Source organism: Pristiophorus japonicus, chromosome 30, assembly GCF_044704955.1.
Source record: "Pristiophorus japonicus isolate sPriJap1 chromosome 30, sPriJap1.hap1, whole genome shotgun sequence".
Classification (NCBI taxonomy): domain Eukaryota; kingdom Metazoa; phylum Chordata; class Chondrichthyes; family Pristiophoridae; genus Pristiophorus; species Pristiophorus japonicus.
Genome location: NC_092006.1, coordinates 3,571,585 through 3,594,757, shown reverse-complemented (window position 1 = coordinate 3,594,757; position 23,173 = coordinate 3,571,585). Strand labels below are relative to the sequence as shown.

At 51.4% G+C, this 23,173-nt stretch overlaps 1 protein-coding gene across 2 annotated transcripts in view; it reads right to left on the bottom strand.

Annotated features, from left to right (window-relative positions):
- Positions 1 to 11,520: 11,520 nt before the first annotated feature.
- The window catches only part of ilf2 (interleukin enhancer binding factor 2), a 33,909-nt gene continuing 22,256 nt past the window's right edge, over positions 11,521 to 23,173 (bottom strand). For both annotated transcript variants that reach the window (XM_070868556.1, XM_070868557.1), the window contains 7 exons: positions 21,732 to 21,810; positions 19,914 to 20,001; positions 18,198 to 18,259; positions 16,914 to 17,028; positions 15,389 to 15,479; positions 13,620 to 13,795; positions 11,521 to 11,705 (listed from right to left, as the gene is read on the bottom strand). In XM_070868556.1, coding sequence (XP_070724657.1) covers positions 13,647 to 13,795; positions 15,389 to 15,479; positions 16,914 to 17,028; positions 18,198 to 18,259; positions 19,914 to 20,001; positions 21,732 to 21,810 — 584 coding nt within the window. In that variant the 3' untranslated portion in view covers positions 11,521 to 11,705; positions 13,620 to 13,646. The remainder of the gene's footprint in view (positions 11,706 to 13,619; positions 13,796 to 15,388; positions 15,480 to 16,913; positions 17,029 to 18,197; positions 18,260 to 19,913; positions 20,002 to 21,731; positions 21,811 to 23,173) is intronic.

Sequence of the window (23,173 nt, the reverse complement as noted above, 5' to 3'; positions counted from 1 at the left end):
GGCGATGACGCAGTCTTGCTTGACCCTTGCCCAGACCGATAGTTGAGCAGTTATAATGGGGGATGTTCAAGAGGGCAGATTCTAAGGAATGCAGATATCTCAGCAAGGGGGGGTTGAGAGTTTGAAAAACATGAGCGATAGGGTTTTGGGCCAAAGGCGGGTAGATGGAGTTAGGTCGCAAGTCAGCTGCGATCTCATTGAATGGCGGAACAGGCTCGAGGGGCTCAATGGCCTCCTCCTGTTCCTAATGTAACGGGCACAAGGGCCTCCTCTTTCTCCCATCTTCCTAAACGTGGAGGGGGTGCTCACAGAGAGCGTTGATGGGAGTAGATCAGGAGAAACCGTTTCCACTGGCAGGAGGGTCAGTAGCCCAAGAAAGGTGATTGGCAAATAAGCCTGGGGGGGCGGGGAGGGAGATGAGAAATGTTTTTACACAGCAAATTGTTGTGATCTGGAACGCACCTCATTCTCTTATGATTGCAGGAATCGGAGGTGGAAATCAGTGGAGGAACACTGCCAGCTAGTGGCCTACTGTGGTGCGACAAGCCTCATTGACGAACACGATGTTGCTGCTTTCAAGAACAATTTCCGTCCACTTCCATTGTTGCTAACCCCCCCCCCCTCCTCCCCCACCCCACATGGCCCCCGCCCCCCGAGGATTGTCCCTGGCGTCTCCAGCAATTGAAGATTCATCCCCAGGATACTGCAGCCAGCAAAAATTAAAAAATTCAAGATAAAAGTCTTTGGGCCTCAAAAAAAAGTTTTCCTATTTTATTTGAAGAATTCTGTTTCTGAGTTGTAAAAGAACACAAAAATTAAAAGCAGGTGTCGGTCATTCGGCCCCTCGAGTACGTCATTGGCTGGAAAACGCTTTTGAGACATACGGTGGTCATGAAGGGCGCTATATAAATCCCAGGTCTGTCTTTCGTGCTCATCTCACAGTCCTAAATGGCCGACCCTTTATCCCGAGATTGTGCCCCCTGGTTCTAGGTTCCCCAGCCCGGGGGAAACATCCTCACCTTCATAGGCAGTCCCTCGGAATCGTGGAAGACTTGCTTCCACTCTTAGCATGAGTCCTTAGGTGGCTGAACAGTCCAATACGAGAGCCACAGTCCCTGTCACAGGTGGGACAGATAGTCGTTGAGGGAAAGGGTGGGTGGGACTGGTTTGCCGCACGCTCCTTCCGTTGTCTACACTAGATTTCTGCACGCTCTCGGCGACGAGACTCACAGTGCTCAGCCTCTACCTTGTCAATCCCCCTCAGAATTGTCTCTGTTGCAAATGGGGCTCCCTCTTATTCGGGGAATATCGGCTTACGTCTATTCAATCTCTGTTCAGTTGGCGACACTTGTCAAAATTTTCCCAGCTCTCCTGAAGCGTTGGATACACCGGAGCCCCAGCCAGCCTCCCGTACCTCACGATCACGAACCTGGCAAGCACGGAATTTGACCACGTGAGGCAGCACCACCTCCGAACCCGATTCCCCACACTACCGCCCCCCCCCCCCCCCCCGGCCAGCCCGACTGGGCCATGGCCAGGAGCTGCTCCCCTGCCTGTCTTTGCCCCTTGAAGCCAACTGCAGCAATCCCGCCTGCTCCTCGAACTGAGGCCTCTCGCCCCAGAACAGACCCGTCACTGAACTGGTGAGATTCAAAAAGCAAGGGGGTCACGCTAAAACCTCTCATAAATGGTCGCTTGGGCCTCAGCTGGGAGTAGTGTGTTCAACTCGGAGCACTGCACCATAGAAAGACTTGCCTTTCAAGACCACCGCTCTCAAATGCTTTACAGCCCGCGGAGTACTTTTTGGAGTATGGTCACTGTTGTAATGTGGGAAATACGGCAGCCAATTTGCACACAGCAAGCTCCCACAAACAGCAATGTAATAATGACCCAGATCATCTGTTTTAGTGAATGTATTGGGGTGAACATTGACTAGGACACCAGGGATAACGTGCCTTCGACTCTTTGAAATACTGCCCGTGGGATCTTTTACGTCCACCTGAGGGCAGACGAGGCCTCAGTTCAATGTCTGATCTGAAAGACGACACCTCCGAAAGTGCGGCGCTCCCTCAGTACTGCCCCCCCAGACAGTGTAGTGCTCCCTCAGTACTGCCCCCCCCAGACAGTGTAGTGCTCCCTCAGTACTGCCTCTCCGACAGTGCGGCGCTCCCTCAGTACTGCCCCCCCAGACAGTGTAGTGCTCCCTCAGCACTGCCCCCCCAGACAGTGCGGCGCTCCCTCAGCACTGCCCCCCCAGACAGTGCGGCGCTCCCTCAGCACTGCCCCTCAGACAGTGTAGTGCTCCCTCAGCACTGCCCCTCCGACAGTGCGGTGCTCCCTCAGTACTGCCCCTCCGACAGTGCGGTGCTCTCTCAGTACTGCCCCTCCGACAGAGAGAGACTCGCCTGCCTTTAATGTAGTAAAATATCCTAAGGCTGATCGCAGGAGCGTAAAGACAAATTTGACACCGAGCCACATAAGGAGATATGACAGTTGACCAAAAGCTTGGTCAAAGAGGGAGGTTTTAAGGAGCATCTTAAAAAAAGAGGTAGAGAGGTTGAGGGAGGGAGTTCCAGAGCTTGGGGCCCAGGCAACTGAAGGTACGGCCACCGATGGTGGAGCGATGGAAATCGGGGGATGTGCAAGAGGGCAGCTATTGGAGGAGCGCAGATATCTCGGAGGGTTGTTGGGGCTGGAGGAGGTTAAAGAAATAGGGAGGGGTGTAGAGGCTGGAGGAGGTTACAGAGATAGGGAGGGGGGTGTAGGGGCTGGAGGCTACAGAGATAGGGAGGGGTGTAGGGGCTGGAGGAAGTTAGAGATAGGGAGGGGTGAGGGGCTGGAGGGGGTTACAGAGATACGGAGGGGGTGTAATTGCTGGAGAAGGTTACAGAGATAGGGAGGGGTGTAGGGGCTGGAGGAAGTTAGTGATAGGGAGGGGTGAGGTGCTGGAGGGGGTTACAGAGATACGGAGGGGGTGTAATTGCTGGAGAAGGTTACAGAGATAGGGAGGAGTGTAGGGGCTGGAGGAAGTTACAGAGATGGGGAGGGGATTTGAACACGAGGGTGAAAATTTTAAATTCGAGGCATTGCTGGATCAGGAGACAATGTCGGTCAGCCAGCAGGAGCAACCTCCCTGGGTTAGAGGAGGTAATTCATTCTGAATTCTATCCAACTCCTGCTGTGTAGGCAAAGCTCGAGGGCTGATCTGATGAGGTGTTCAAAGGATTTGATAGAGGAGATATAGAGAAATGACTTGCTCTGGTGGGGGAAAGCAAGACTGGGGACATAAATCTCAAAATCAGAGCGAGACTATTCGATGGAGGTTGCCAACAGATTGGTCCCCTCTTGCTATTTCACAAGTGGCACTGTATCATTATATTCACATCCAACCCTCAACCACAAGCTGCCGGAGCGAGGGAGTGCATTCAGAATAACTCTTCCACGGTCTAGGAACTCGATCTCTTCTACGTGAAATACTGTTTAGATAACTCTCCTGCTCCTGTTGCTTCATTTTATGCTGCTCCCTGCGCCTGCAGCCCCCTCAGGTTGTTTCCTCGACATTCGCAGGCCGAGCTGCGATGGACCCCATGGTGGAGTCTCGGGCTCGCGGGAGAGCCATTTGGGCGCTGCCCTGGAGGAAAACAGTTGTCGTGGGTACTCGGAGGCGGGAGAGGAATCAGCACCGTGCGGGGTATGGGGGGGAAGAACTGTAGAAGGCCCCCACGCTCAGAGTTTGGCTCTGACCACATTAATTCCCATCTGCAACTCGCGGTCTCTGTGACTTTACGTAATGCTCACAATCTATTTACACAATTGAAAACCACGCACATGCACGCAGCTCCTGCTGCCACGATTTTTGGTTACACTTTTATGTCAACATTTAGCATTGAAACTGCCTATGTCAACATTTAGAATGGAAATACTGCATGCAAACAGTAACGGTGTAGTGGCAGGTTCGGAACAGTAGGTGGCGCCGTGGAGCAAGATTCTGAATCCTCCATCTTGGTTATATTGAAAACTTCTGGTCATCACCTCCAAAGGCACTTCACGAGTATATTAAAAAAACCTTGCACTTACTTTTTGAGTGTCGCACTTGTGTCCCGTCACACTTTGACAAGTGCAGAATTTTCCTGTACATTCACTCAACTTGGGGGAGCGGGTACGTAGATCATTACAATGTCACATTCAGATACAGAAAATAATCAACAAAGCTAATGGAACGCTGGGCTTTATACCCAGGAGTAGAACACAAGGGGGTAGAAGTTATGCGGCAGCTGTACAAAGCCCTGGTTAGACTACACCTGGTGCACTGTGAGCAGTTCTGAGCACCACACCTTGGGGAGGATACACCGGCCTTGGAGGGAGCGCAGCGTAGGTTTACCAGAATGATACCCGCACTCCAAGGGTTAAGTTACGAGGAGAGATTACACAAAGTAGGGCTGTATTCCCTGGAAGTTAGACGGTTAAGAGGTGATCTGATTGAAGTTTAAGATATTAAGGGGGACTGAGGGTAGAATCTATTCCCGCTGGTTGGGGAGTCTAGGACCAGGGGGCACAGTCTAACAATTAGAGCCAGACCTTTCGGGAGTGAAATTAGAAAACACTTCTACACACACAGGGTGGGAGAGGTTTGGAACTCTCTTCCGCAAACAGCAATTGATGCAAGATTAATTGTTAGTTTTAAATTGGAGATTGATACCTTTCTGTTAACCAAAAGGTATTAAGGGATATGGGCCAAAGACATGGAGTCAGGTCACAGATCAGTCGTGATCTCTTTGAATTGCAGAACAGGCCCCAGGGGCTGAATGGCCTCCTCCTGTTCCCATGATGCATTATATAAAAGTACCAAGCAAGAGTCGAACCACTGCCCCTTGACATTCAGCGGCATTACCAGCACCGAATCCCCCACCATCAACATCCTGGGGGTCACCATTGACCAGAAACTGAACTGGACCAGCCACATAAATACTGTGGCCACAAGATCAGGTCAGAGGCTGGGTATTCTGCGGCCAGTGTCTCACCTCCTGACTCCCCAAAGCCTTCCCACCATCTACAAGGCACAAGTCAGGAGTGTGATGGAACACTCCCCACTTGCCTGGAGGAGTGCAGCTCCAACACTCGTGATGCTCAACACCATCCAGGACAAAGCAGCCCGCTTGATCGGCACGCCTTCAGCTGCCTGGGCCCCAAGCTCTAGAACTCCCTCCCTAAACCTCTCCGCCTCTCTCTCCTCCTTTAAGATGCTCCTTAAAACCCACCTCTTTGAACAACCTGACCTAATATCTCCTTATGTGGCTCGGTGTCAAGTTGTGTTTGATAATGCTCCTGTGATGCACCTTGGGACATTTTAATATGATAAAGGTGCTATATAAATGCAAGTGGTTATTGTTTGAGGGAATAAACACCATCACCTCCATGTTCCCCTCCAAGTCACACACCATCCCGACTTGGAAATATATCGGCCGTTCCTTCATCATCACTGGGTCCCTCTGCGCTTCAGTGTCCTACCATTTACCTTGCCTTAGTTCTGTTTCTATTTTTGCCTTGTTAGCCCTCCCCAAATGCATTATCTGGATGTGGGCGATATTGGCAAGACCTCATTTACTGCCTGGCTCCCGTTACCTCGGTGTTGGCAGGCCGCCTGCTTGACCCACTGCTGCCCGTGTGACGATGGGTTCACAAAGGGATTGGCAGGGCATTGACCGAGTGATGAAGGAGCCATGACACGTGCCCCCAAGGTGGGGGGGGGGGGGTCGGAGTCAGGATGGAACAGAACTTGGGGGTCGAGTTAGCGGAGCCCGGGCTAGGGAAGCAGAGAGGGGAAAACAAAATGAAATCAGCATGTCTGCTCAGGATCTCTGTCCATTGACCCCTACCATGGTGCATATCTGCAGAAACCGGGCGTGATGGCTTACATAGCTGAAGAGCCTGTCGCTGAACACTGTCCAAGGCGGACATAACACACGGGCAAAGTACCGGGGCACAATTGGTGTGCGCGCAGCTGTATCACAGCACGGATCAGCACCTTCAGGCAAAGAAGCAACATGAAAGGCTGAGAGGCCATTTCCCCCGGGCTGGGGAGTCTAGAACCAGGGGTCACAGTCTTAGGGGTCGGCCATTTAGGACTGAGGTGAGGAGGAATTTCTTTACTCAGAGGGTGGTGAATCTTTGGAATTCTCTGCCCCAGAGGGCTGTGGAGGCTCAGGCGTTGAGTATATTCAAGGCCGAGATCGGTAGATTTTTTGAATCGAGGGATATGGAGATCGGGCGGGAAAGTGGAGTTGAGGTGGATGATCAGCCGTGATCTCACTGAATGGCGGAGCAGGCTCGAGGGGCCGAATGGCCAACTCCTGCTCGAGCACACACCAGCCCTCCCAAGGGACTGGCGATTGGCACTCGAGGTTTTTGCAATGTGTAAACACAGCCTGCCCTCGAGGCAAACAATGACACTGGCAAAACCCAACAGAAAATGACAACGCCTGTGCATGATTCCCGAGCTCAGCTCTCGGGGTCTGCCCCTCACATCTCCCCCCTCAGGCCAAGCAACGCTGGGAACCAGGGGCACAAACCCACATCCCCACACACAGCCCAACAAGTTTCACTTGGTCTCCGAGATATCCTATTAACCCTCGATTAGATTCCAGCCTGTAACTCACTCCGGGTATCTGTTATTCTATATATAAACCCCCCGAACCCCTCGATTAGATTCCAGCCTGTAACTCACTCCCGGGTATCTGTTATTCTATATATAACCCCCCCGAACCTCTCGATTAGATTCCAGCCTGTAACTCACTCCCAGGTATGTTATTCTATATATAAACCCCCCCCAAACCCCTCGATTAGATCCCAGCCTGTAACTCACTCCCGGGTATCTGTTATTCTATATATAAACCCACCGAACCCCTCGATTAGATTCCAGCATGTAACTCACTCCCGGGTATCTGTTATTCTATATATAAACCCTCCCCGAACCCCTCGATTAGATTCCAGCCTGTAACTCACTCCCAAGTATCTGGAGTTCGAGGAGGCGGAGTGGCAGCGTTGGTGAGGCCTACAAAAGGCCAGCTGGTGCAGCTGCAGCAGGGAGAGAAGGCAAAGAAGTAGAAAAAAAATAGAAGGATGACATCACAGCCAAGAGGGTAAGTGATTGGTAAGTAGTTTTTTTTTCTTTATCAGTAAGTAACCTTTTAGCATTGTTGTTGCCAAATTAAGTTAATCTAAGGGTTATGTCATGGCAGGAGCTCGGACACGTGTTATGCTCCTCCTGCGCTATGTGGGAAGTTAGGGACGCTTCCAGTGTCCCCGACGACTACATTTGCCTGCAGCACCTGACAGACCGCATTGCGGCACTGGAGCTGCGGGTGGATTCACTCTGGAGCATCCGCGATGCTGAGGATGTCGTGAATAGCACGTTTAGTGAGTTGGTCACACCGCAGGTAAAGGGTACACAGCCAGATAGGGGATGGGTGACCAACAGGAAGAGCAGTGCAAGGAAGGTAGTGCAGGGGTCCCCTGCGGTCATCCCCCTGCAAAACAGATACACCGCTTTGGGTACTGTTGAAGGGGATGACTCATCAGGGGAGGGCAGCAGCAGCCAAGTTCATGGCACCGTGACTCCGTTCATGGCTCTGCTGCACAGGAGGGCAGGAAAAACAGTGATAGGGGATTCGATTGTAAGGGGAATAGATAGGCGTTTCTGCGGCCGCAGCAGAGACTCCAGGATGGTATGTTGCCTCCCTGGTGCAAGGGTCAAGGATGTCTCAGAGCGGGTGCAAGACATTTTGAAGAGGGAGGGTGAACAGCCAGTTGTCGTGGTGCATATAGGTACCAACGATATAGGTAAAAAAAACAGGATGAGGTCCTACGAGACGAATTTAGGGAGCTAGGAGCGAAATTAAAAAGTAGGACCTCAAAAGTAGTAATCTCAGGATTGCTACCAGTGCCACGTGCTAGTCAGAGTAGGAATCGCAGGATAGCTCAGATGAATACGTGGCTTGAGCAGTGGTGCAGCAGGGAGGGATTCAAATTCCTGGGACATTGGAACCGGTTCTGGGGGAGGTGGGACCAGTACAAACCGGACGGTCTGCACCTGGGCAGGACCGGAACCAATGTCCTCGGGGGGGGGGGGGGGGTGTTTGCTCGTGCTGTTGGGGGAGGGGTTAAACTAATATGGCAGGGGGATGGGAACCTATGCGGGGAGACAGAGGGAAGTAGAATGGGGGCAGAAGCAAAAGATAGAAAGAAGAAAAGTAAAAGTGGAGGGCAGAGAAACCCAAGACAAAAAGCAAAAAGGGCCACATCACAGCAAAATTCTAAACGGGCAAAGTGTGTTAAAAAGACAAGCCTGAAGGCTCTGTGCCTCAATGCGAGGAGCATTCGGAATAAGGTGGACGAATTAACTATGCAGACAGCAGTTAACGGATACGATGTAATTGGCATCACGGAGATATGGCTCCAGGGTGACCATGGCTGGCATCTCAACATCCAGGGGTATTCAACATTTAGGAAGGATAGACAAAAAAGGAAAAAAAGAGATGGGGTGGTGTTGCTGGTTAAAGGGGAAATTAATGCAATAGTAAGGAAGGACATTAGCTTGGATGAAGTGGAATCTGTATGGGTGGAGCTACGGAATACCAAAGGGCAGAAAACGCTAGTGGGAGTTGTGTACAGACCACAAAACAGTAATAGTGAGGTTGGGGACAGTATCAAACAAGAAATTAAGGAGGCGTGCAACAAAGGTACAGCAGTTATCATGGGCGTCCTTAATCTACATATAGATTGGGCTAACCAAACTGGTAGCAATGCGGTGGAGGAGGATTTCCTGGAGTGTATTAGGGATGCTTTTCTAGACCAATATGTCAAGGAGTCGAGGAACCAACTCGAGAGCTGGCTATCCTAGACTGGGTGATGTGTAATGAGAAGGGACTAATTAACAATCTTGTTGTGCGAGGCCCCTTGGGGAAGAGTGACCATAATATGGTAGAATTCTTTATTAAGATGGAGAGTGACAGTTAATTCAGTGGCGAGGGTCCTGAGCTTAAGGAAAGGTAACTTCGACGGTATGAGGCGTGAATTGGCTAGAATAGACTGGCGAGTGATACTTAAAGGGTTGACGGTGGATAGGCAATGGCAAACATTTAAAGATCACACGGATGAACTTCAACAATTGTACATCCCTATTTGGAGTAAAAATAGAACGGGGAAGGTGGCTCAACCGTGGCTAACCAGGGAAACTAGGGATAGTGTTAAATCCAAGGAAGAGGTATATAAATTGACCAGAAAAAGCAGCACACCTGAGGACTGGGAGAATTTTGTAATACAGCAGAGGAGGACAAAGGGTTTAATTAGGAGGGGGAAAATAGAGTACGAGAAGCAGCTTGCTGGGAACATAAAAACTGACTGCAAAAGCTTCTATAGATATGTGAAGAGAAAAAGATTAGTAAAGACAAACGTAGGTCCCTTGCAGTCAGATTCAGGTGAATTTATAATGGGGAACAAAGAAATGGCGGACCAGTTTAACAAAAAATTTGGTTCTGTTTTCAAGAAGGAAGACACAAATAACCTTCCGGAAATACGAGGGGACTGAGGGTCTAGCGAGGAGGAGGAACTGAAGGATATCCTTATTAGGCGGGAAACTGTGTTAGGGAAATTGATGGGATTGAAGGCCGATAAATCCACGAGGCCTGATCGTCTGCATCCCAGAGTACTTAAGGAAATAGCCCTAGAAATAGTGGATGCATTGGTGATCATTTTCCAACAGTCTATCGACTCTGGATCAGTTCCTATGGACTGGAGGGTAGCTAATGTAACACCACTTTTTAAGAAAGGAGGGAGGGAGAAAACAGGTAATTATAGACCGGTTAGCCTGACGTCAGTCGTGGAGAAAATTATTAAAGATGAAATAGCAGCACATTTGGAAAGCAGTGACGGGACCGGTCCAAGTCAGCATGGATTTATGAAAGGGAAATCACGCTTGACAAATCTTCTAGAATTTTTTGAGGATGTAACTGGTAGAGTGGACAAGGGAGAACCAGTGGATGTGGTGCATTTGGACTTTCAAAAGGCTTTTGACAAGGTCTCACACAAGAGATTGGTGTGCAAAATCAAAGCACATGGTATTGGGGATAATGTACTGACGTGGAGAGAGAACTGGTTGGCAGACAGGAAGCAGAGAGTCGGGATAAACGGGTCCTTTTCAGAATGGCAGGCAGTGACTAGTGGGGTGCCGCAGGGCTCAGTGCTGGGACCCCAGCTATTTACAATATACATTAATGATTTGGATGAGGGAATTGAGTGTAATATCTCCAAGTTTGCAGATGACACTAAACTGGGTGGCAGTGTGAGCTGTGAGGAGGATGCTAAGAGGCTGCAGGGTGACTTGGACAGGTTAGGTGAGTGGGCAAATGCATGGCAGATGCAATATAATGTGGATAAATGTGAGGTTATCCACTTTGGTGACAAAAACAGGAAGGCAGAATATTATCTGAATGGTGGCAGATTAGGAAAAGGGGAGGTGCAACGAGACCTGGGTGTCATGGTACATCAGTCATTGAAAGTTGGCATGCAGGTACAGCAGGCAGCAAAGGTGGCAAATGGTATGTTGGCCTTCATAGCTAGGGGATTTGAGTATAGGAGCAGGGAGGTCTTGCTGCAGTTGTACAGGGCCTTGGTGAGGCCTCACCTGGAATATTGTGTTCCGTTTTGGTCTCCTAATCTGAGGAAGGACGTTCTTGCTATTGAGGGAGTGCAGCGAAGGTTTACCAGATTGATTCCCGGGATGGCAGGACTGATATATGAGGAGAGACTGGATCAACTGGGCTTGTATCCACTGGAGTTTAGAAGAATGAGAGGGGATCTCATAGAAACATATAAAATTCTGACTGGATTGGACAGGTTAGATGCAGGAAGAATGTTCCCGGTGTTGGGGAAGTCCAGAACCAGGAGTCACAGTCTAAGGATAAGGGGTAAGCCATTTAGGACTGAGATGAGGAGAAACTACTTCACTCAAGAGTGTTGTTAACCTGTGGAATTCCCTACGATGCCAGTTCATTGGATATATTAAAGAGAGAGTTAAATATGGCCCTTATGGCTAAAGGGATCAAGGGGTATGGAGAGAAAGCGGGAAAGGGGTACTGAGGGAATGATCAGCCATGATCATATTGAATGGTGGTGCAGGCTCGAAGAGCCGAATTGTCTACTCCTGCACCTATTTTCTATGTTTCTATTCTATATATAAATCCCCCCGAACCCCTCGATTAGATTCCAGTCTGTAACTCACTCCTGGGTATCTGGTGTTCATAGCTTCAGGTTGGCCAACCAGTCAGAGCTCAGGAGTTGGAAGATGAAACGATGTACTCACAGTAAGGCAGAGTTTAAAAAAAAGAGAGAGATATTCTCAGTGTAACCACCAGTAAACCGCGTGAGAACGCTCAAACGTCAAGCCGCAGGAATCCAACACACAACACGACTCAGGGGCCCAAAACAGTCCGACATTTCGTTTCAACCGATGGGACCAGAAAATGGGAATTAAGAAAAAACATTTATTGCAAATAGCATCAACTACAAAAGAAACACAATGAACCGTGGTGGAGGGGGAAGGGGAAATCAATGAGCAAATTGCTCAGGGTGCAGTCTGGTCCGGCAGTCAGGCTGAAGAGTGTGTGTGTGTGTGTGGTCACAATGTCACTCAGTCCCCAGGCACTGACCTGAAAAGAAGAGGGGAGAAAGAGCAAAAAAGAAGCTTTAGTTTGAAGTCTTGATGGCGGATTGAAGCCAGAGTACGAACCCCCGAGGGCTGATGAGCTCAGACATCGGTCAACAGAAACTCATCTCGCGCAGGAGCAGGAACGATGCAAAGACCCCGTTCGCACGCCTCACCTCATCACAGCTCGCGGACAACACGAGAGTGCTGCACGTACCGTAAACTACTTTGAAGCACAGAGGCTTATAGAAGGCAAACGAGGCACCGATTACCAACCCCTGCCCCGACCACCACACACACCGCGACCCCGCAAACAATAGCGAGATGGACAGTGAAATAATTTGCCTCGGGTGGTGCTGGCTATTGGCGAAGGGTCCCGGGAGAATTACTCGCTCTTCCAATAGTACTGTGGGATCTCTGAACGTCCGTGCAAAGGACCCTGGCTCGGTTTCATGTTCGACCAACATCAGAAATAAGAGCAGGCGGCCATTCGGCCCCTCGAGCCTGCTCCGCCGTTCAATAAAAGAGTGGCTGATCTTCCACCTCAACTCCACTTTCCTGCACTATCCCCATATCCAAAAATCTAGCGAGCTCAGCCTTGAATATACTCAATGACTGAGCCGCCACAGCCCTCTGGGGCAGAGAATTCCAAAGATTCACCACCCTCTGAGTGAAGAAATTCCTCCTCATCTCAGTCCTAAATGGCCGACCCCTTATCCTGAGACTGTGACCCCTGGTTCTAGACTCCCCAGCCCGGGGGGAAACACCCTCCCTGCATCTACCCTGTCAGGCTCCCTCGGAATCTTATATGTTTCAGTGACATCGTCTCATTCTTCTAAATTCTAGGGAATATTTGCCTAGTCTCAATCTCTGCTCAGACGACAATCCCCCCCTTCCCCCTACTATCCCAGGAACAAGTCTGGTGACCCTTTGTGGCAACCCCTCTGATACACACTGGCAGTGCGGTGGTGGGGGCAGAGGAAGAGATTTACTTTGTCCTGATTTTCCACGGGAAAAGCCACAGGAGATGCACGAGTCTGCATCATTCATAGTGTTTCTAACGGCACCATCGTTGGGTTAGCCACAACCGCCCAAGATCCAACAGCGCTGCACGCCCTCAGTACTCCACAGTGGTGTCAGCCCAGGTTGTGTGCCACAGCAGCACGCGGAGGGAGTGTGTGCTTTTATATAAAACGGTAGATACCCCGACTGACCGACAGAGAACGTGCAGGAAGTGAACAGATACAGGAGAAACTGGTCACTACACAACGATCTCATGGGCTCATTCAAAGCCCCTTTGGATCTTCAACCATCCAACCCTCTCCTTTTCCAAAGTGCTGAGTTAAACTCAGCTGCTCGGACCTGTTGGTTGTGTAACGCCTCAAACTGAATCGACTGCTCCAGCTCCTCCACAAGTCAATGTTCCCTGCTCCCAGCAAGCTTTATTTTTGGGTGCGTGGCCCCTTTAAAAAGGGGCGGAGCAGCCCGTTCCAAGTTATGCGGGTGCGTGGAACGTCCTGCGGGACGACCGGCCCAGGGACCGTTGCTCCTGGTCCCATTCCACATCTCGACAGACGTGCTGGGGCGCAGACGGTCGGGTGGCCATTTTAAACACCGCCCATCCTCAACACAGTGGTATTCGGTACACTATGCGCTTAAAGGGGGCAGCGTCGTCACAAGGATTTCACCACCGTGGGTGTGCAACTCTGTCAGGCTGTACCCGGAGTGAGCATGTTGCGCAATACAATATAGTGGGGGGGTGGGGGGGAAAAGAGACGTACTGGTGGCTGCAGGCCTGTCACTTGGGGTTGGGGGAATGGAGAGGGTGAAATGAAGCCATTTGTCAGCAAGACAGCACCAACATGCTAAATAACCCCGGCGACTAAAGCAAGGAACGCGAAAGTCAGATTGCACATACCGCGGAATAACGTCCCCGTAGACTCCTTCACTCTGTGGTCTCCATGTTCTCCTCCTCCTCCTCCGCTCCTTCCGTGGCCTCCTCCTCTCCCTCCTTCTTCTCGGGGGGCTTCTCGTAGGCCTTCTCCGAGGGAGTCACGATCACACCGTCCCAGGTGGACATTTCCACGGCGAGACCTGGGCGAGCAGACCAACATTTCAGCACGGTCAGCCGACTCATCCCCCAGCCGCCCAGGCCCAGCCATGCACAAGTTCAGACCCCTCGTACTCCCAACTCAACCCGCCTGGTGTCGAATAGCAACCCATGGCTCCTCTCCCCGCCCCCCCCCTCCCCTTCCTCTTCCCCCCCTCCCCTTCCTCTCTTCCCCCTTCCCCCCCTCCCCCTTCCCCCCCTCCTCTCCCTCTCTCCACCCCCCTCTCCCTCTCCCTCTCCCTCTCTCCCCCTCCTCCTCCCCCTCCCACCCTCGAGAATATTTCAAACATTAGCAGCCTTCAAGGAAGGCTCGTTTCCCCAATGTTTCAAGAGCACAACGGTTACTAATTGATCAAATCTGTCCTACTGGCTCAACTGATACTCTGGACTGAACGGGGACTCGGTTTAACATCTCATCCCAAAGAGAGTGCGGCGCTCTCTCAGTACTGAGGGAGCCCCTCCAATAGCACGGCGCTCCCTCAGTACCGCCCCTCCAGCAGTACAACGCTCCCTCAGTGCCGCCCCTCCGACAGTGCAGTACGGCGCTCCCTCAGTACTGCCCCTCTGACAGTGCAGTACGGCGCTCCCTCAGTACTGCCCCTCTGACAGTGCAGTACGGCGCTCCCTCGGTGTTGCCCCTCCGACAATGCAGTACGGCGCTCCCTCAGTGTTGCCCCTCCGACAGTGCAGTACGGCGCTCCCTCAGTGTTGCCCCTCCGACAGTGCAGTACGGCGCTCCCTCAGTACCGCCCCTCCGACAGTGCAGTACGGCTCTCCCTCAGTACCGCCCCTCCGACAGCACAGTGCAGCGCTCCCTCAGTACCGCCCCTCCGACAGTGCAGTACGGCACTCCCTCAGTACTGCACTGCGGTGTCAGCCTAGATTTATGCGCTCAGGTCTCTGGATTGGGACTTCTGACTCAAGAGTGCGCCACCCACTGAGACACAGCTGAAACGGTTTTATTTAAAAATATTCAATCTAAATATTTAACGCCTCAGTTTGAATCTTTGAAGCAGCACATTCAAACTCGAGCACTGGCGTTCGAAGGATGCGGGGATGAACTGGGGACCTGATGGAATTAACTGCCTTTGTTCCAGATTTACAGAAATCCCAAACACTTGCATGTTTCTGCGACAAGTCAGCACTACCTGCTGCGTGCTGATGCGGACAAGACAAAGCAGCCCCATTGCTGCCCTCAGTGAAGCAAAAAAAAGTTAGATTTAAAAAAAGAAAGAGGGGAATTAACCTGCCACTGCATTCTGCAGACGTGTGGGATTACAACAGCCGACGTTTGTAAGCAGAGGGCTGGGCCAAGTGATCGGATGAAGCACGAGAGATAATTTCCTCTCCTCCCGCCCCACCAAGGCCAATTATCGACTCAATCGGCCGAGGTCGTCGAGCCGGACACAGGCCCGCGATTCGAGGCGGAGTGCGGCTCAGTACCTCAGCGAGAAGTGAACTTGCCCAATCGGCCAATTGCTGCAGCTTGTCGAGGGGGCAGAGGTCAAGGAGAAATGCATCGGATTCCTGCAAAGCTGTGCCGGGGGGTTGGGGGAAAATCGGTGGGTCAGACTTACTGCTGGCGTCGCCTTCGAGCCCCAAGATCTTCCTGTAGCCGCCGTGCGAGAGGATACGGACCAGCGTCTGCGCAGTGAAACACACCATGTCCTAGAACCACACACAAGACGTTCACTTCACTTCAAAAATCGGTTATCGACAGCAAGACACAACAAATGTGCATTTATATAGCGGCTTTCAGGTCCTCAGCATGTCGTCACTGTTGTAATGTGGCAATAGCGGCAACCCTTCTGCGCACAGCAAGATCCCACGGACAGCAATGTGATAATGACCCAGATCATATTTTTTTGTGTTATGTTGGTTGAGGGATAAATGTTGGCCCCAGGATACCGGGTAAACTCCCCCTGCTCTTCTTCCAATAGTGGCCGTGGGATCTTTTACGTCCACCTGAGGGGTCAGACAGGGCCTGGGTTTAACGTCTCATCCGAAAGACAGCTCCTCAGACAGTGCGGCGCTCCCTCAGCACTCACTGGAGTGTCGCTGGAGAAATACCACCAACGATGTCTCCGCAAGATCCTGCAAATCCCCTGGGAGGACAGACGCACCAACATCAGCGTCCTCGACCAGGCCAACATCCCCAGCATTGAAGCACTGACCACACTCGACCAGCTCCGCTGGGCGGGCCACATTGTCCGCATGCCCCAGACACGAGACTCCCAAAGCAAGCTCTACTCGGAACTCCTTCACGGCAAACGAACCAAAGGTGGGCAGAAGAAACATTACAAGGGACCACCCTCAAAGCCTCCCTGATAAAGTGCAACATCCCCACCGCCACCTGGGAGTCCCTGGGCCCAAAGACCAGTCCGCCCTGAGTGGAGGAAGTGCATCCGGGAGGGCGCTGAGCACCTCGAGTCTCGTCGCCGAGAGCATGCAGAAACCAAGCGCAGGCAGCGGAAGGAGCGTGCGGCAAACCAGTCCCACCCTCCCCTTCCCTCAACCACTGTCTGTCCCACCTGTGATAGGGACTGTGGCTCCCGTATTGGACTGTTCAGCCACTTTAGGACTCATTTTAAGAGTGGAAGCAAGTCTTCCTCGATTCCGAGGGAGTGCCTATGGTGATGACTGGAGTGTCAACTTAGATTTATGAGCTCAAGTCCCTGGAGTGGGACTTGAACCCACAACCTTCTGAATTGTGTGTTGCCCACTGAGCCACAGGATCAACGTTGGCCCCCCAGGACACCGGGAATATCCCACAGACCCGCTGCTGCAAATAAATCATTTACGTTCATCCGAGGGGCGGACGGGACCTCGGGTCGATGCCGCGTTTGAAGGATGGGACCTTGGACAGTGCAGCGCTCCCCCGGTATTGCACTGAAGAGTCAGTCTAGATTACATGCTCAAGCTTCTGGAGTTTGTGTGAAGAGGCCATTTTCCAGGTGATTCCAAATGGCGAGCATCTGCGCAACATTCGATCACGGGGTGGAGGGCAGTCTACCAGGCGACGACACACCTGAAGATTCAACACAAGGCGAGAAGCTGGGAAACGCACATCCAGAGTATCGCCGGGAGGAGAAAGCTCCTTACCTGTTGCTCGAGGGTCATCACGGTGTGCACTCGGAAGTTGCCGCTTTCACAGGGATCTGTAATTCCCACCGACCCGGGCAGGAACAGCCCGGCTGCAAGGAGCTGGAGGCAGCGTCTGCAATGAATCCAACCGTCAAATATTTGGCTCCATTTCTCCCTGGCCCAAAATAGTCGTGTGTCCCAAACAGACGAGTCACCCAGGCCTCAAGAGAGTCAGACCCATTCGAACCAGTGCCGAGTGATTAAACAGGCTCCAGGTCCCACACCCACCTAATTATCCCAGCACAATCTCCTCGCCACTGCACCCCCACCCTTCAAATGTTTGATCCTATCTGAAAGAGTTTAGAAGAATGAGAGGGTGATCTCATTGAAACATACAACATTCTTACAGGGATTGACAGGGTAGATGCAGGGAGGGTGTTTCCCCCGGGCTGGGGGGTCTAGAACCAGGGGTCACAGTCTCAGGATAAGGGCTCGGCCATTGAGGACTGAGATGAGGAGGAATTTCTTCACTCAGAGGGTGGTGAATCTTTGGAATTCTCTGCCCCAGAAGGCTGTGGAGGCTCAGTTGTTGAGTATATTCAAGGCTGAGATTGATAGATTTTTGGATATTAAGGGATACGGGGACTGTGCAGGCAAGTGGAGTTGAGGTCGAAGATCAGCCATGATCTTACTGAAGAAGGGGTTATGGGGAGTGGGCGGGGAAGTGGACCTGAGTCCATGATCGGATCAGACATGATCGTATTAAATGGTGGAGCAGGCTCGAGGGGCCGTATGGCCTACTCCTGCTCCTATTTCTTATGTTCTTGTGTATCTGTAAAGCATGCACTCCAATGTTCCGCCACCAGGGAGCGCATCCCCTGAAGTCCCAAGGCATCCCAGCATCTCTTGGGAGCACTGTGTCTAAGCCGGCCCCCTAAGGCCTGTTCCTCACTCTGGAGTGTCTTAATAAAGACTGAGGCCACTGTCACTTTAACCTCCCTGTGTGCAGCCTCATCTGTGTTAGGAACACAACAGTTCTTATGATACATGTTTGGCTATTAAGGGAATTGAGGGATATGGGGATGGGGCAGGAAGGTGGAGGATCAGCCAATGATCTCATTGAATGGCGGAGCAGGCTCGAGGGGCCGAATGGCCGACTCCTGCTCCTCGTTCTTATCCTTCTTCGAAAATGTTATCCTATCAGCAGTCACCTCCGGTCGAACTCCATACACAGGGATGGGAGCGCCACGTTTTATATTAAACGGGCGCCGATGTCTCCAGCTCCCTGCCCTTTGCACGTACCTGAATCCGACGTTGAGTGCCAATGGCTGCCTGGAAGGATTGTTCATCACTGCCGAGTGGCCCTGCAGGACAATTCAAGGAGAGAGTCAACTCCAGGCACAGTTCTCAGGTCACTTCACACACTTCTCGCAACAAGATCGCTCCCCTCCTCCCACCCTCTGCGGATCTGCCCGTGCAGCTCCAGGGGGTTTGTGCAGCCAGACGCTCGGCTCTCCCCGCCACAAGCCACGCGGACGTCACAAGACGGCTTTTCCAACACTGCAGGGAACGTGCTCACTGAGCAAGGTTGGAGAAAATGCTGCCGCTCGTGAGCTGGTCCGAATCTACAGGTCATCAGTACAAGATAGTTATGAATAAATCCATTGGGAATTCAAAGAGACTTGCACTTATATAGCATCTTTCACGATAACCAGACATCTCAAAGTACTTTACAGCCAATGAAGTACTTTTGGAGTGTGGTCACCGATGTATTGTGGGAAATACGGCAGATAATTTGCGCACAGCAAGCTCCCACACACAGCAATGTGATAATGACCAGATAATGTGTTTTTTTTGTTATGTTGATTGAGGGATAAATATTGGCCCTAGGACACCGGGCAGAACTCCCCCTGCTCTTCAAAATAATGCTATGGAATCTTTTACATCCACCGAGAGGGCAGACGTGGTCTTGGTGTGTCTCATCCGAAAGACGGCACCTCCGACACTCCCTCAGTACCTCCCCTCCAACAGTGCGGCGCTCCCTCAGTACCGCCCCTCCCTCAGTACCACCCCTCCGACAGTGCGGCGCTCCCTCAGTACCGCCCCTCCGACAGTGCGGCGCTCCCTCAATACTGCCCCTCCGACAGTGCACTGCTCCCTCAGCACTGCCCCTCCGACAGTGCGGCGCGCCCTCAGCACCGCCCCTCCGACAGTGCGGCGCTCCCTCAGTACCGCCCCTCAGACAGTGCGGCGCTCCCTCAGTACCGCCCCTCAGACAGTGCGGCGCTCCCTCAGTGCGGCGCTCCCTCAGTACCGCCCCTCCGACAGTGCGGCACTCCCTCAGTACTGCCCCTCCGACAGTGCGGCGCTCCCTCAGTACTGCCCCTCCCACAGTGCGGCACTCCCTCAGTACTGCCCCTCCGACAGTGCGGCGCTCCCTCAGTACTGCCCCTCCCACAGTGCGGCACTCCCTCAGTACTGCCCCTCCCACAGTGCGGCACTCCCTCAGTACCGCCCCTCCGACAGTGCGGCGCGCCCTCAGCACCGCCCGTTGATTTGGGGGATGGGGGAAGAGAGCGCACATCTCTTCGTCACCATTTTAGAAACATGAGAAAAGTCAAACCAATATTCTTGTCACCCACTTTCTTGCACCTGCCCTCCCACCAAAAGCTCACTACATGTTGGTTTGAGTCAATGGGCAAGTGCCTATTCTTGTGACTGGCTCGTCACCAAGCCAGGGACTATATTCATCCAGCACCGACACACAGCCTCCAGCAGGGTTTACTGGCTACCGATCTGGAGGAAGAATGCCGACCGATTTCTCCCTAAACCAAGAGTGCCGGGGTCAGTTGGAGCCAGATACTGGCCGCAATCAGCACAGAATCAAACTGCAAGCACCCCAATCTGGGGGGGTGGTGCTCTGTGACTCGCTGGATTAACTCGCTGAGCTGTCACAGGCCTCATGCTCTTACAGCAGGATAAATACACGACTGGGGCTGCATGTCAACGCGCACGTACCAGAAGGTCGATGATCCAAGGCGTCAAAGGCTCGAATCCAGGGAAGCGACACCTCAGATCCTTCATCAGCCGGATCAGCACTTTAACTCTGGGAGCAAGAGAGGAGGGAGAGGTTATTGCAGCAGTGTCCCAAGCCCCATTCAATGGTGTAGTGTGGTGCCTCGGGAGCTTCATGGACAAAAATCAAGGACGCGACTGCTGTCAGTGAACAGGAAGAACACAAGAAATAGGAGCAGGAGTCGGCCATACGGCCCCTCGAGCCTGCTCCGCCATTTAATACGATCATGGCTGAATCCGATCATGGACTCAGCTCCACTTCCCTGCCCGCTCCCCTTATCGGTTAAGAAACTGTCTATTTCTGTCTTAAATTTATTCAATGTCCCAGCTTCCACAGCTCTCTGAGGCAGCGAATTCCATAGATTTACAACCCTCAGAGAAGAAATTCATCCTCATCTCAGTTTTAAATGGACAGCCCCTTATTGAGACCATGCCCCCTAGTTCTAGTCTCCCCCATCAGTGGAAACATCCTCTCTGCATCCACCTTGTCAAGCCCCCTCATAATCTTATACGTTTCGATAAGATCACCTCTCATTCTTCTCAATTCCAATGAGTAGAGGCCCAACCTACTCAACCTTTCCTCATAACTCAACCCCCTCATCTCCGGAATCAACCTAGTGAACCTTCTCTGAACTGCCTCCAAAGTAAGTACATCCTTTCGTAAATACAGAAACCAAAACTGCACGCAGTATTCCAGGTGTGCCCTCACCAATACCCTGTATAGCTGTAGCAAGACTTCCCTGCTTTTATACTCCATCCCCTTTGCAATAAAGGCCAAGATACCATTGGCCTTCCTGATCACTTGCTGTACCTGCATACTAACCTTTTGTGTTTCATGCACAAGTACCCCCAGGTCCCGCTGTACTGCGGCATTTTGCAATCTTTCTCCATTTAAATAATAACTTGCTCTTTGATTTTTTTCTGCCAAAGTGCATGACCTCACACTTTCCAACATTGTACTCTATCTGCTAAATTTTTGCCCACTCACTTACCTGTCTATGTCCTTTTGCAGATTTTGTGTGTTCTCCTCACATTGCTTTTCCTCCCATCTTTGTATCGTCAGCAAACTTGGCTACGTTACACTCAGACCCTTCTTCCAAGTCGTTAATATAGATTGTAAATAGTTGAAGTCCCAGCACTGATCCCTGCGGCATCCCGCTAGTTACTGATTGCCAACCCGAGAATGAACCATTTATCCCGACTCTCTGTTCTCTGTTTGTTAGCCAATCCTCTATCAATGCTAATATATTACCCCCAACCCCGTGAACTTTTATCTCGTGCAGTAACCTTTTATGTGGCACCTTGTCACATGCCTTCTGGAAGTCCAAATACACCACATCCACTGGTTCCCCTTTATCCACCCTGTTTGTTACATCCTCAAATAATTCCAGCAAATTTGTCAAACATGACTTCCCCTTCATAAATCCATGCTGACTCTGCCTGACTGAATTTTGCTTATCCAAATGTCCTGCTACTGCTTCTTTAATAATGGACTCCGACATTTTCCCAACCACAGATGTTAGGCTAACTGGTCTATAGTTTCCTGCTTTTTGTCTGCCTCCTTTTAAAAAAAAAAAATAGGGGCGTTACATTGGGACCTCCCCAGAATCCGGGGAATTTTGGTAAATTACAACCAATGTATCCACAATCCCTGCCGCTACTTCTCTGAAGACCCCAGGATACAAGCCATCAGGTCCAGGGATTAGGCACAACCTTCACACGCCAGGCATCCCGTAGGGATGGAAGCAGATGCAGACTTACGTGGACTGCGACGAGTTTTCCTCAAACCAGCGTGCATGACGGATTGCTGCCAGAGCACTCTGCAGGACCTTGATGTCCACTGGAAAGGAAGACATTAGCAGCAGAGTCAACGGAGAGAGAACCAGCACTCACACGAGCCAGCGGAGAGTATCGGATTGGATTCCCATCACCCCCAATGTTATCAGTTCCCCACTCCCCCCCCCCCGCATTATAAAACTGAAGTCAATGGGAATGAGGGAGAAAACTCTCCACTGGCTGCTGTCATACCGAGCACAAAGGAAGATGGTTGTGAATTTGGTGGGGGAGGGCAGCCTTCATTGCTCTAATGTATGCACCGGTCAGTATGCACAGACCTCTTCGTAAGGACTGCTCCTGGGCCTGGCCAAGGGGGCCATCAGCCGGTCCAGGCAGTCGTTCAGCCTGACTGCCTGCCTCTCTTCTGCGGTTACATCCGCGCCAGGGGTGTCCCTGGAGATGGAGCGCGCGGTGTCCACCCTCCCCGCCTTTAATTTATTTACAATATACATTAAGATTTAGATGAAGGAATTGAATGTAATATCTCCAAGTTTGCAGATGACACTAAGCTGGGTGGCGGTGTGAGCTGTGAGGAGGACGCTAAGAGGCTGCAGGGTGACTTGGACAGGTTAGGTGAGTGGGCAAATGCATGGCAGATGAAGTATAATGTGGATAAATGTGAGGTTATCCACTTTGGTGGCAAAAACGCGAAGGCAGATTATCTGAATGGCGACAGATTAGTAAAAGGGGAGGTGCAACAATACCTGGGTGTCATGGTACATCAGTCATTGAAAGTTGGCATGCAGGTACACGAGGCGGTGAAGAAATTGGTCTTCATAGCGAGAGGATTTGAGTATAGGAGCAGGGAGGTCTTACTGCAGTTGTACAGGGCCTTGGTGAGGCCACACCTGGAATAGTGTGTACAGTTTTGGTCTCCTAATCTGAGGAAGGACATTCTTGCTATTGAGGGAGTGCAGCAAAGGTTCACCAGACTGATTCCCAGGATGGCAGGACTGACATATGAAGAAAGACTGGATCGACTAGGCTTATATTCACTGGAATTCAGAAGAATGAGAGGGGATCTCGTGGAAACATAAAATTCTGGTGGGATTGGACAGGTTAGATGCAGGAAGAATGTTCCCAATGTTGGGGAAGTCCAGAACCAGGGGGTCACAGTCGAAGGATAAGGGATAAGCCATTTAGGACCGAGATGAGGAGAAACTTCTTTACTCAGAGAATTGTGAACCTGTGGAATTCTCTACCACAGAAAGTTGTTGAGGCCAATGTGTTAGATATATTCAAAAGGGAGTTAGATGTGGCCCTCACTGCTAAAGGGATCAAGGGGTATGGAGAGAAAGCAGGAATGGGGTACTGAGGTGAATGATCAGCCATGATCATATTGAATGGTGGTGCAGGCTCGAAGGGCC